General features: G+C 43.9%; 1 protein-coding gene across 4 annotated transcripts in view; it reads left to right on the forward strand.

The window, feature by feature from the left end:
• The window catches only part of col9a1b (collagen, type IX, alpha 1b), an 18,471-nt gene extending 5,182 nt beyond the window's left edge, over positions 1 to 13,289 (forward strand). For 3 of the 4 annotated variants that reach the window (XM_035605444.2, XM_035605446.2, XM_047334814.1), the window contains exons 7-39: positions 177 to 260; positions 1,296 to 1,316; positions 1,701 to 1,763; positions 1,877 to 1,912; positions 2,017 to 2,079; positions 3,099 to 3,152; positions 3,524 to 3,559; positions 3,690 to 3,713; positions 3,813 to 3,866; positions 4,272 to 4,325; positions 4,563 to 4,595; positions 4,686 to 4,742; positions 4,850 to 4,903; positions 5,999 to 6,052; positions 6,184 to 6,237; positions 6,409 to 6,462; positions 6,563 to 6,616; positions 6,703 to 6,756; positions 6,852 to 6,905; positions 7,020 to 7,073; positions 7,705 to 7,749; positions 7,865 to 7,918; positions 7,999 to 8,052; positions 8,144 to 8,197; positions 8,849 to 8,920; positions 9,133 to 9,168; positions 9,273 to 9,317; positions 9,429 to 9,461; positions 9,566 to 9,712; positions 10,654 to 10,708; positions 11,528 to 11,716; positions 11,813 to 11,890; positions 12,236 to 13,289. In XM_035605444.2, the coding sequence (XP_035461337.1) occupies positions 177 to 260; positions 1,296 to 1,316; positions 1,701 to 1,763; positions 1,877 to 1,912; positions 2,017 to 2,079; positions 3,099 to 3,152; positions 3,524 to 3,559; positions 3,690 to 3,713; positions 3,813 to 3,866; positions 4,272 to 4,325; positions 4,563 to 4,595; positions 4,686 to 4,742; positions 4,850 to 4,903; positions 5,999 to 6,052; positions 6,184 to 6,237; positions 6,409 to 6,462; positions 6,563 to 6,616; positions 6,703 to 6,756; positions 6,852 to 6,905; positions 7,020 to 7,073; positions 7,705 to 7,749; positions 7,865 to 7,918; positions 7,999 to 8,052; positions 8,144 to 8,197; positions 8,849 to 8,920; positions 9,133 to 9,168; positions 9,273 to 9,317; positions 9,429 to 9,461; positions 9,566 to 9,712; positions 10,654 to 10,708; positions 11,528 to 11,716; positions 11,813 to 11,890; positions 12,236 to 12,432 (2,070 nt within the window). In that variant the 3' untranslated portion in view covers positions 12,433 to 13,289. Of the gene's footprint in view, positions 1 to 176; positions 261 to 1,051; positions 1,243 to 1,295; positions 1,317 to 1,700; positions 1,764 to 1,876; positions 1,913 to 2,016; positions 2,080 to 3,098; positions 3,153 to 3,523; positions 3,560 to 3,689; positions 3,714 to 3,812; positions 3,867 to 4,271; positions 4,326 to 4,562; positions 4,596 to 4,685; positions 4,743 to 4,849; positions 4,904 to 5,998; positions 6,053 to 6,183; positions 6,238 to 6,408; positions 6,463 to 6,562; positions 6,617 to 6,702; positions 6,757 to 6,851; positions 6,906 to 7,019; positions 7,074 to 7,704; positions 7,750 to 7,864; positions 7,919 to 7,998; positions 8,053 to 8,143; positions 8,198 to 8,848; positions 8,921 to 9,132; positions 9,169 to 9,272; positions 9,318 to 9,428; positions 9,462 to 9,565; positions 9,713 to 10,653; positions 10,709 to 11,527; positions 11,717 to 11,812; positions 11,891 to 12,235 lie in introns of those variants that run through there. The other variant, XM_035605447.2, reaches the window with a different exon arrangement.
• The last annotated feature ends 225 nt before the right edge of the window (positions 13,290 to 13,514 follow it).

The following is a 13,514-nucleotide window of genomic DNA, read 5'->3' on the forward strand; positions in this document are numbered from 1 at the left end:
CGTTTATAGCCCACATTAATGTTTCCTTAGTGAGTCCCAGACTGTAACAAATTTATTGTGCAAACACAGCCTCTGCTTTTCTCTTATGCTGCTGTCACTGGTGCAAACAAACCAAAACATTACGTCTGTTATAGTGGATATTGTGCCAATCTTCCTTTTTTTTTCCATTTGTCAAGTTTGAACTCCAGTCAATGCTGATCCACTGCGATTCGACACGAGCCAGGACTGAGGCTTGTTACGACCTCCCAGCCAGGACATGGGTAAGAATGAAAACACAGCGAACTACTGTCTGAAGGAATCTGAGGTACCAAGACCATGATTAAAAAAAACAGAAGAGTATGAAATGTTGGTTTAGTTAGAGGGTCCAAAGTTGTCATTAATGGAGAGGGAAATAAAATCAAGCAGCGTACATATCGTGATATATGCGTCTTTTGCTCCACCACAGTTATCCTTGTGAGGGAAAAATTGATGCAGTTGAATCAGGAAGACGGAAACCGTAGATGTCTTGAGCAGAAGCATTTATTACATGAGCTCAGTATTGAGGGGGTTTCTGGTTGGTATACAAAGATCAAAAAAGTATCAGTGCATGATGTCCCAAAAACCCTCCCGTCAGCGTGGTGTATGTAACTCTCAGAATCACGTCGTCATTAAACAGATGGAATGGCTCCTTGGAATCAGAATGTTTAGACTATAATCTGAGACTATGACTTCCAGAGACAGTGACCTGTCCTGCTTTTGATAAGATGACCTCACACAGTGTACCATGCATAAGAGAGGAGAAAATTCTAGGACAATCCTCATCAAAGATTTTTTTCTTTTGATGATGAGAGAGAGCACAACTTGAATTTGTCCCACCTTGACTACGGTTTAAATACGACCATGTAGGGTCGCAGTAGAAGTCAAATAACCCGCTGACGCTGCCTATTGGTGGAGTCTGCATTGTGGCCCCTCCCCGCGGTGTCCTCTCTGCAAACTCCTCCAATAACCCCCCCCCCCCGTGCCCGAGCATCGCATGAATAAACATGAGCCCCTGGTGGCCATGGGACCGCGGATGGTCTAGATAGCCGAGGGGGGATTCAGTTGGCTTGTTTTGTCAGGGGCTCTTTCTACCCAACAATTCACGGAGAAAGGACTACAACTTTCGACTTTCCTGCCCACGGGGAGATCATGGCTCGGGCCCCCAGCGTTAGAGTGCCACTGCTGGCCCTGCTCCTGCAGCTTGTCCTCATTTGCTCTGCTCAAGTAAGACTCATGTCCCTTCTGTCTTTGTGTGTCCTCTCTGTTTGTCTCTGTAGACCGACGTGACAGAGTTGCAGGTGAGTGTTCTCCTGGTTCTCAGAATAACAACATCCATTTAAAGCTGTTTACAGAGTTTCTTTATTCAGTACATTAATGGGACAGTTGTCCTTAGGGGGAAAAAAAAGTAAGGGGTGCTAACTTTTTGTCTGGAGTGTATTGTTTTTTAAACCTTTACTTCTGCAAAGTGCCGTCTGTGCTGGCATGTTTCTGTAGGCAGAAATGATCTCTATGGGCTGTATGCTATAAGAGACATGTAGTCTTGGCTTCAAGCAGTGCACCTGTTCTCATTTTTTTATATTGTTTGTGTCGCAGTTTGTCAAATTACAAAAAATTGCAAGGGTCATTTCAAGAAATTTAACCTGATATATTTTTGAAAATCATGTCATCAATGTTTTACTCAGAGGAGCGAAGGACCTTCTGGGCCTCCTGGACCTGCAGGTGTCCCAGGAATTGATGGCGTTGCTGTGAGTGTTCTCAGTTCTGTACCATTGTCCAAACAATGCACCAAAATGCATTCTTTGCAAATACTTCACTACTGTATGGCTCTTATTAAAGCCTTGAATCTCTTTCCTTCCAGGGGGAGAGGGGACCAGATGGCGATGGTGGTCTTCCTGTAACTATACACATAAAAAAATAAAATATACAATGTTGTATTGCATTGTTTCTCACTCGGGCTTTCCCCTGATCCATGTGTCTGTGTGGAATCTTTGTTTTCAGGGACCCGATGGTGATGCAGGTAAACCCGGCTCCTCGGGATTACCTGGAATTCCTGGAAATGATGTGAGTGTTGTCTCTGTGCTTTATATTTTATGTATTTGGTGTTTGCTTCGTCGCTGGCGACAAAGAAACCCCAAGCCTGCTTAGGGGGTGGAACTACAACTAAGTGTGATCCTCCCACCACAAAAGTGATGTAGGCACTCATTAGCCTTGCGTGACCAATGAAATTTTAGATCTAGAGGTGGGATCTCGGGGGAAATGTGTGCCAAAAAATGTGAGGAATTTATTAAACAGGATGAACGAATCCAAATTTCCTTTGTAACAGGGGGGAAACCAGGAGCCAAGGGTAATTAACTTTGCCTCCTTTTTTGGGTTTAAAGGAGGGTTAGGAAAACATTGTAACATAATACTGGTGCTGATGACAAAGTATAAAGCTGTACATGAATTTAATTCACCTAAAAGGTTTAGGTAGATAATTATTTCAACACTTCAACACAGAAAATTTGTATAAAATGTATTAGTTTTGCATGAATCATTTTATGAATCATCGGCTGTACTATTCCTCGATACATCCTCCAGGATTCTGCAGAACAATGGCAGCTTTGTCGGCCGGCCACTGTTCATATCTCCTGTTGAGAATCCTCAAATCAGTGTGGAATGATCTCTTTCAATGGGCTTGTTTGAATTGAGCCGGAGGAATGCTGCTCGTTGCTTGGTGTACACTCGGAGAGTTTTGCCCTCTGCCCCTGTGCTGACTTTTTCTGCCTGCATGCTAAGTTGAACAAACTCTCGAGGACGTCAGGACATGTTCTAAAACGGAGCTTTAATGTTGATGGTACTGACGAACATGAAGCGGCAGTGCGCAGTATATATCGAAACAGGTGGTTGTTATGAATACATATGACCCCTCCCACTGGATGGAGAGCTGATGCTGAATTCTGAAATATTGAGGGGGAAAAGGATTGGAGGCTGAGGTTACTCGCTCAAGATTTTTCCAAATATAAGGTGAACAAATACAGACAATAAAGTGCTCTCAGCTCTGTTATGATGTATTAGTTAAGCCTGATGTCTCCTCTCTGCAGGGTTTGACCGGCCCGATTGGAGATGCAGGGCCCGATGGTCCCCCCGGACAGAAAGTGAGTGACTAATGAGCCTTTTCTTTCCTGCTTCAGAGACTGTCAGTGCAGCGGTGCCAAGCCGCTGTCCAGTCTTTTGGCACGGACGGCGAGAGCTGCAGTGCATAAACCAATCCCTCATGACAAATGAGACTTAATCCTGCAAGTCTTCTGTGTAATCTCCGTGGGGCCCAAAGGACCCCGACATCGGTCTTCATTAGGCTAAACGTTTGCCGGGTCAAATGTGTCCAGCCCAGTCATGTGATGAGCTGGAGGAATGTTAACTCGGACCGTCTGCGGGCTCACACAGCTCAGTGTTACCTCACCACAGTATTTCAGTGTTTGTCTCAAAATTTGTCCATGACTCAAGTGTATTTATCTTCATCCTGAAGGGTGAACCTGGAAAACCTGGACCTCGTGGGGCAACCGTGAGTAGCATGTCCCCCTAATCCTGTTCAGTACAAGGATCAGATCAACCATGATCTCTTTTGAATAGTTCTTGTCTTATATTAAGCTATATATCTCACACTTGGTCATACTTTCTATGTCTCTCCTTAGGGCGTTGGGCCAGATGGACCCCCCGTAAGTCATTTATTTATGCCGCACATTCAATGCCACAATTGATATTAAAGTTTGGTGGTGTTAATCAATGTTGAATACCTGACGTGTGTCTTTGCACAGGGATCGTCTGGGCCTGGAGGACTTCTGGGTGAATTGGGAAAAGTGGGACCACCTGTGAGTATAGTTTGAGCTACAGACTGTTACTGTGTTTTGTATGAGATGTTACAGTCTAAATTATACAACGCAGCATCAAATAGTACCTGCATAAGCACTGAGGAGGCAGTATGATACGGTACCACTGGCCAATGACAGAACAGTTTGTGTGTTCGTCATCCTAGCAGAAGTAAAAAAAGACGTAGATGTAGGAGAGGTCTATTCCCATCGTTACAAAGTCACAATTTAATTCAATTAAACACAATGTATTTGTACCGCACCACAGACTGTAGTGTGAGCAAACTGAGAGAGATGCTGCACAAACACACAAGAGAACACAATAACACACACATACACAGATACTCCTTGTGCCATATGCTGATGTGATGCAGTCTTTTGTTTGACACTTTTTGTCTCTTGCCCCAGGGGGCCATGGGTGTGAGAGGACCACAGGGACCTCGTGGACCCACTGGACCCAGAGTAAGTGACACGTCTTCATTTGACATCTCATAAGATTTGCCATGTGATTACATTTCACTTTATACTTCACAAGGGACGGAACATGAGGCAAGCATGGAATTAATTTGGCCTATTAAATGATGCCTCTTACTGCACACTGCTCTGCTTCCTCTAGTGATGCACCAACTCCTTAGAGCCATCATGGTGTTGATAGCTTGCAATATGGAAGTTTTAACTTGTATTTCCCATTGATTTCAGGGTGCATCTGGAATGCTAGGCAGTGCCGACTTGGTAAATCTTTTTTTTCCAAAGATTATGAATGAGATTTTCTTACATAAAATATCAAGAATAAATTCAAATATTTATCATGTTGTCGTTTAGTGTCCAGACTCTTGTCCACCCGGGACCCCGGGACATCCTGGCCTTCCTGGCATGAAAGTGAGTAGAAGAGTAGAAGTGTTTTGTGTCTCACTGAAGTCATGTTTAGTGTCCCCCACACATATAGTGTGTTGAACTGGCGCTCCTTTCATTCTCCATGTTTCCAGGGTCACAAGGGTGTAAAAGGTGAAGCGGGAGAACCTGGGAAACAAGGGCACAAGGTAAAATACGTTCTGTTTAGGGAAAAATAGTCATAAATAGATACTTAAAAACATGATTTGCCTCCACGACTGTCACACACGTCACAATTTCTTTTTTATCCACAACTTCAATGTGAAAAAATGATTCCCAGCACCTTTGATACAAGTATTATTTGTGCTGCTGTGTTTCTGGAGGAAGTGATACACACCTGTGTGTAATGCCTCTGACTTCTTGTAATGTGCGGAGGATGATTTATTGGAAACGATGTTCAAGCGCAACTCTCCTCTCCCTGTAATGTGTCCATGCACTATATAAATGGAAATGAGTCTGGGCCTATCTCCCTTTATCACCCTGTGCCAGGATTATGATTTACTGTCAGTCTGCGCTCCGTCCCTGAGAATGATTTTCTCCTTCAACAGAACTGTTCATTTCCGGGGCCTTTTTGCCTGTTTTCCCATTCACAAATACACAAATATGAAGGTGTTTACAGTCGACAAAAGAATACCCAGATGTTACACTGGGGGTTGAAATCATATTATTTCATGAAATTGAAGAAGAATATTGAAACAGGAAATAAATTTGCATTTGAATACTTGTACATGCCTGTATTGTGTGGCATGGTTATCATAAAAACCTGCAGTATTTCACCTTGTATTTGAAATTAAAGCAAAAAAACAAAGAAAAGATGCATGTCTTAATAGCCAGTTCTGATAAATATAATTTCAGGAAGAAATTGCCTTTTTAAAAGTAGGAAAAGTGCACAATCTCTGACCTGAAACCGTTCCCTATCTCAACGGAGAAGCCTCCTCAGGTCTGTCACAAAGTCACCATATAAATCATTTGCAATTTGCAAAGCAGGGGAAGGGTAATTTGGAGTTAAATCGTCTGCCCCCTCCCCTCACCCCTCGCAATCCATTAAGAAGTGGGTATTAAACACATCTTAGAATGGCTGCCTCTTTTTCTAATTAACGCACAGTTGATGGGAGAAGACTACGTGTTGATTTTTCTGCGAAAGAGAGGCCCCGATGAGATGCCAGTTGCATCATGATTTCACTCTTACATTTGCTGTTCGCTGTTTTAATCTGATGGACTTCATGCTGTTTTTTTCCACTTAGGGTGAGGAGGGAGACCAGGGAAGTCTGGGAGAGGTCGGATCCCAAGGACCAACGGTTAGATACTGCATTTGTTGGATGATGATAAGACCATTTCCAGTTACAGTTTGTACTTTACTGTGTCTGGTTCGCTTCCCCCACTCTATTTCTTCTCATGGCGGCACCTGTTGGATCTATTGTTATTTTAGGGCCCTCAGGGAAATCGTGGAGCTATGGGAATGATGGGCCCCAAGGGAGAGATGGTAAGTGTTATTTCTTTAGGACCAAGGCACCAGGTACCAGTCATACTATGTAAACATCAGATTCCTTCTTCATTACTTGTAAATTCAGACTGAATACCATTAACTGAAATCTATGACTGTAAAATTCTCTAAACAGATAATAACACAAATTCTAACTTTGTTCTCTGGCAGGGAGCTCGAGGTCATGATGGAGATCCCGGTCCCCAGGGTGTCGCGGGGGCAACTGTAAGTTTTGTCCTACAGCACAGTTTTTTATTTTATTTTATTTTATTTTTCAAAGTAGACACGGTATCAGTCGTTCAAATGATCCAATGCATCATTTCAGGGGGATCAAGGCCAGAGGGGTGTGATGGGCGAGCTTGGGCCTAAAGGGGAAACGGTTAGTTAATCATCAAGGACAATAACATTTTCAAGTGCTTTGTGCTGTTATACGTGGATTGATTGTGTTGCTACTGTGTTGTTCAGGGTGTTCTAGGGCCAAGAGGAATCACAGGTGTGCCAGGTCCCAAAGGAGAGTCTGTGAGTGCCTGATCATTGATGAAGAATAAATCTATTTCTCACACACAAATTCAATAAAAATGACTTCTTTTTTTCTTGTCCGTTCTTATCACCAGGGCTTACCAGGTGTGGATGCTCGCGAGGGTATTCCTGGCATGCCGGGAGCAAAGGTAGAGGATTCCTTTGTTATTTTGTATTGATTGTAAAAATAAAAACATGGCTAATTGGTTGCTAGGAGCAGTATCAGCTTCAATTCTTTTCCACTGTCTGTTCTCTCTTCGCAGGGAGGCATTGGAAAGGCAGGCGTTCCTGGAGAGGTTGGACTTCAGGGGTTTCCTGTGAGTATGACCTTTAACCCCAAACTGTCAAGACTGACTCCGATTGGATGCACCTGAGTAAACTCCCCCGGAGCAGCTTCCAGCACCTCAGCTCAGACATGCTACAGTACAATACTCACCTCCACATCTGCGTTGCAGCCACAGGCAGCAGTCAGAAGAATCAATTGTTTTAGCACATATGAAATAGATTACCTGTTTTTCTCACTGGCAAATTACTATTGAATCCCACCACACTGTGATATTAAACACATAGAGCAGGCTGCACTGTGAGACAGTGATTACTGTCTTCCTCAGGCAAAGAGGGATTTTTTTTCCCCCATCCATCTGTTCTGTGAAGGCCCAAATGAGAAGCAGTTGACAGGCACGAACAGACGTGAGAAAACCTTTTTGCAGGTGTAAAAGTCGTCACCTGATTTAAACCCAGAGAACACTTCTATCACCTTAAAGCTTATCTGGGTCAAAGGCTCCAACAAATATATGTTTTTTTGTTCCACTAAGCCAGCCCCCTTCACGCTCCAGTGTTTCTCGCAGTGAGAAACAATAAGAATGACACTTGCTGTTGGAAAGATTTCACATATTTCTTGAAAGCAATGTTTCACCTTGTTGCTTTTGTATCTCTTTGTGTTTTCAGGGTATGCCTGGTTCACCTGGACCAAAAGGCTTGAGTGGCCCTAAGGTTGTTATCTTGATCAATTGTTCAATATTTTCTGTAATTTCTTGCATTCACCCCCCCTCCCCCCCGAGAATAAAAAAAAAACTGAGAGAGAGGCATTTCGGTTGTTTCCGTGCAGGGAGACGTTGGTCAAGCAGGCGTCCCTGGAACACTGGGACCTGCTGGCAAAACAGTAAGTATGAGCAGCCACATGTTGAACCGCCGACCTGGTCTGTGTCACCTCCGCTGAGTGGTTTTACTGTGACACCACAGGGCGAGCGTGGAGATCAGGGAGAGTTGGGACCCGTGGGACCCATTGGGGAGCCTGTGAGTATTTTTCTCTCCGATGAATTTCCATTGTCTTCACTTGGTCCATATTTTATCTTTGAGCTCATCGCTCGATTTCTCTTCTCCAAAGGGAGATGTAGGACAGCAAGGCCCTGTGGGTCCAGCCGGCAAGCCAGGTGCAAGGGTAAGTAACGAACACATTCACAATTGACTTGAATTGACATTTTAAATAATTGATTTCTGATAAACATATAAAACTAAGCAGCTAATGGACATCCAGCACGCACACAGCCCCTCTACGAACTCGAGGGGAGGCTCCAAATGAATATTTCCTCTGTTGTCTTTTTGATACTTTGAATAAAGAGAAGGTGGAGAGGGAGGGGAGGCCTCAGTGTGTGCAGTCCTGGCTGCGGTTTCACAGGAATGTCTCAGAGAATAGGCTGAGCCTGGATCTCACATGAGGTCTATTTTCACAGTAAGGGGAGACTAGAGAGCAGCAGCCTGAATGAGCCCTCTGTTCTCCTGGCATTCCTCAGACAGTCGGTCGGTGATCAAAGAGGGGACGGCACACACAAACAAGCCAGAGAGAGAATCAGCGGCGACGCTGAGCTTCTGTGGGCAAAATGTGTGGACGGCCTCTCTTTTAATCGGGACTTATTTACCGTTGTAATACCTACTTATGTCTGAGGACTTTCAGGAACACCAACAGGTGTGTTAATAAACAGCTCAAATGAAGTGTTCGGCATTTAAAAAGGCTGCTGTGGGTCTCAACATATTGTTTGTAACCCTGCTTAGATGTTTCTCCTCCCCTCAGATTGTGCATTATCTGTTACAGGGACCCAAAGGTGACCCCGGCCTTCCTGGTCTCCCTGGTCCTCATGGTCTTCCTGGGTTGAAAGGAGAGCGGGTAAGAAAACACAACAGTCCCCTCTCAGAGACCTTTTGAGATTTTGGATTTATTGTCTTGGAGCAGTAAGTGAGAGCGTTAAGGGTTTATGTCCAACAACAACAGCTGATTAGCTCCCTCTAGTGCAGCCAAAGAGAATATTCTTCCTGCACTCTATAATGATCTTTTAGTAAATTAACACACTTGCTTTGTTTTTGTTTATGTTATTACAGGGAGAACGTGGAGAGGCAGGACCCGGAGGAGAGCAGGTATGATGTGCTGATACAAATGGATTACGTCTCAATAGTAATGCTGCATTTGGATAACAAGCAGGTTGCTTTGCGCACATAATTTACAGACTGAATTTTCATAGGGAGGACAAGGTGACGAGGGAAACCCTGGCGACAAAGGGGATGTTGTAAGTTGTTAAACCAGCACTGTTCATTTCATTTAATTTAACTGCTCATCAATTCATCTCACCGGAGTGTAACTGCCTCTGTTTCCATCCTCTGTGTGTTGTTGATGGTAGGGTGAACCAGGAGAATCTGGATCGAAAGGGGAGGTGAGTTCAAACTGATTATTTCAACGTGGTAGCTCGGTATTTTCCTGTGGTGTCAAACCTTTAGAACATTTTTACCCGGTTCCGGTGCCTCATTTTCCGTCAAGGTCGGTAACCCCGGCGAGCCTGGCAGAAGAGGTCCAGAGGGAAGTCGAGGCCAGCCTGGCATCGAGGGGCCGCCTGGCACACCTGGCCCCCGTGGCATGCAGGGAAACAGGGGTCCAACTGGAGTCAGAGGGTCCCAGGGGCCTGCGGTAGGTCCAAGAGGAAACGCCTCAAATTGAGAGTCTCAAGAAAGTGTATGAGGATAAATCCAATACCAGTTCAGTGGAGTAAGAGGGAAAAGCCATCAAGTGTCTTTACCAAAGTTCAAGGATCTGAATATTTAGATGATGCACATTTAGACAGATTTTTTTCCTAACTCGTCTCTTATTTATTTTCAATTTTCAATATACCCCCTATGTTCTGTACAGTACATGAATCACTTTACTTTCAAACAAATTATTGGATCCATATTGTCGTTTAATAAGTATCTTCCCCAAACCTCTTACTATTTATGGGCAATTCTCTCGAACATTTGTGGGTACTCAATTTTGGAAATCCCTCTCGAAGTCAGCAGAACATATATGTAAAAAAAACTTAAATAAGAGTCTCTGGGTGGAGTACTTCTCCCTGCAATTTTTTTTTATCTTTGTTCTTATGCCCTTCTTATATTTCTTAACTTGTGCACAAGCCCTAAAACTCAAAACTGCCATATTTTCCAGCAGCAGGGAATTACTCAAAAGCAAGATGCCGTGAAGATGTTTTTGTTGAATCCTTCAATATAGGAATTGAATCCCCACTAGCTCCAGGCTCACCGGCACTCTAACTCCCCGTAGAGGAGGCAGTCCAACAGAGCGTTCTCTCATGGCGATCGATGAACTGCCAACTCAGATGTATTACCTTTGGCGTTGTAATGGAAAACCCCCTGTACATGTGTCCAAAAAGTCAACTTTTTTCGGAAGAGGAATTTTTAGGAGCACAAGACTGTTCCTACACCTAATGAGGACCAAATAATCTTACAACTGTTGTGAAAGCAAGTCAGTGGAAGAGGCGGAGTGCTGATTTCACTTGATAGCAGCGCTGCAGAGCCCTGACATAAATGTTTTAGATGCTGTAATGAAATCTATTGAAGTTCATCTCTTTTTCTTTGCAGGGTAAAGAGCCAAGTGATCAGCACATCAGACAAGTTTGCATGCGAGTCATGCAAGGTAAGACAGAGGCCTTTGACCCCATTTATCGAATGTGTGCACCTCATATCTCGACTTCAATCTATCCCAGAATGCCTCACTACGCAACCACACATAGAGCCGCCCCACTGGTGTCTCATTGATCCGGGGAGTCGCCGAATACTCTGAGGTTCAAAAAGGGAAGGACTAATAACCAAAACATGAAATAAGCTTCGGTCTTTGTTTATGTGATGGATGAAAAATTTCTGTCTCCGCGCTTTAGAAAATGTTTCATTGAAGTCACAACCTCTGTTCTCTGCGTTCGTCTTCACAACTCATCTCCTACGCTCATGACTTTTTTATGCCCAATGTGCTGAAAAATTTATTTCACCTCCAGCAGACCTGTACTCCTCTGCTCCAAGCAAAGAGTCTGCCTGGAAAGGAAATCTTGGAAGAAAAAGAAAAAAGAAAAAAGAGAGCAGTCGAGCAGCAGCTGCATGAATTTTCATCAGCAGCCAGAAAACTGAAATCTTAAGTGCAAAGTACCATGCAGCGAGGAGCCACAGGAGATTAATATTAGATTCTTTGCACCATGAACATACATTCTCTGTCGCTGATTGCTTGAAATAAATAGCGTTATCTCCTTCCAGCACAATTTACTGAGGTAAAAGGGAAAAAGGTTGAAAAACAAGAGAAGGTCGAGGGATCTCGTGACCACAGTTTCACCTTGCGCCGAACTCAAGCACGACAGCTGTCGGACCGATCGCTACGGCATGATTTATTCCCTCGATAAGCCGATGTGTTTTCTGGCCGTTTTGCATCCGATTGTTGATCAGGTTAATCTCTGCTTTGCTCCAACAGAACAGCTGGCCCAGTTAGCCGCTAGTTTAAGGAGGCCAGAGTCCGGTGTAGCCGGCTTACCTGGAAAACCTGGACCTCCGGGGCCTCCTGGGATTCCAGGAGACAATGGCTTCCCAGGTCAGGGTGGAACAAGAGGCCTTCCGGGACTCAAAGGGCCACCGGGGGCCATTGGTGTGAAAGGACCTAAAGGTGATACATTTATTGTCAGGTGTCAGTGCAAATGGCAGACATCGAATGAATGAATAAATGCGCACAGATATCTTCATTATATAATACATGTTACAGGGGAAATGGGAGACAGAGGCTCCAGAGGGCCGACTGCACGGGGGCCGAAAGGTCAACCAGGACCTCCTGGACTTCCAGGTGAGTCAATCTTGCCTTTTTAACGTGCTCCTTTATCTTTAAAGGCTAGACAGTCGTTTTTCAATTACCGTAAAACAATACTGACATTCCAATATGTACACTGAAACCGTTTTTTATTGCTGTAATAATTTATTTTTACTGTTCTGTTCTCAATACATTCTCGATGCAAGGGATACGGGACAAAACCCGCACCCTCCTTTGGTATAAATGATGTTCCACGCAACCACGAACCCTTTCATTTCGAATAATCACATTAGACTGTTGTATTATAATGGAATTTAAAAAATGTAAACTATCCTAAATCTTGCAAATATAGCATTCCTGTAATGACTTTTGTGATCACAGGTGAACCAGGCAGACCTGGCTACGGTCAGGATGGTCGGGACGGGCAGAGGGGACCTCCTGGCGTTCCCGGGCAGCCCGGCGTGCCTGGGCCTCCCGGTTCGGCCGGTCCCAATGGTTACTGCGACCCGTCAGCCTGCAACCTCCAGGCCGGCGCCGCCCACCAGTCTCTGGATGTGAAGGGACCTGCAGGGAACTAAGAGCCACTCTGGAAGAGACAGAAAGACTGTTGGATTATCTCCCCTGAGCACACATCATTTTTCACACTTTCTCTCCCTCGGGCTGTGGCTGTTGTGGCGCCTTCGATCCATTAACCTCTAGCGTTGTGAGTGTGTTTTGTGCAGGCCACGTCTCTGTCGGAAGGAGACAGCAGTAAAGAAACACACACACACACACACACACACACACACACAAAACATTTTTTTTCTTTAATGTGCTGAAAAAAATCTAGCTTGTGCTGGTGTATTTTTCTACCTGAGACATATTCAGGGCAGTGAGTTCACATTACTGAGACGACATGAAATGACCAGAAGTGATTGTTTATCCCACTCTCCTTGTACCTCTGCCTGCTCTCTCTTCTCCTGTTCTCCATTTACACTCTTTTCTTATATAAACGCTCCTCCACATTCACAGAACACTTCAATTAATGACCCAAATCAAATCAGGATCAGGGATTTGTTTCGGTAAAGTGCCTTTTTTCCCCTCAATTATTTTGTTCTGTATGTGCCAATGTACCAAAGATGCAGGTACCCTCTTCTGTAGGATAGATTTTCTTTTGTATGTCTGACCATCGTCTTTGTTTAAAAGAAAAAGGAGAGAGGATGAAAATATCATCAAGTCACACTGACTTCAGTTTATGTTGTAAATCTGTATAAAAAAAAATGTTTTAATTGTGGTTAATTATATTTCCTATAAAACAACCTGATGTGAGACCTTGCCTCAATGTACAGAAGGAACAGCGTGCAGCTGTGCATTCATGGAAATATTTTTTATGGATGAGGGAAACCCTCATTGATGTGAGAAATAAAGATAATGACACATGGGAGTGTTTAATTTATTCTGTATAATGGTTTCATTCTGTGATGATATATATTTTTGTGACCAATATCAGGAAATGCAAAATCAATGTTCTCAATCCGTTGTTCACCTAAAACAAAAAGTAAAATATTGTGAAGTGCATCTGAAGTACATCTGTTTAGAGCCTTTCCATCATGCCTCATGATTTAAATCAGCAGATGTAGTTTGCCCATGTTGTTATGGAAATGAAGATGTAAAACTTGTC

The sequence above is a fragment of the Scophthalmus maximus genome, chromosome 10 (assembly GCF_022379125.1).
Source record: "Scophthalmus maximus strain ysfricsl-2021 chromosome 10, ASM2237912v1, whole genome shotgun sequence".
Lineage (NCBI taxonomy): Eukaryota > Metazoa > Chordata > Actinopteri > Pleuronectiformes > Scophthalmidae > Scophthalmus > Scophthalmus maximus.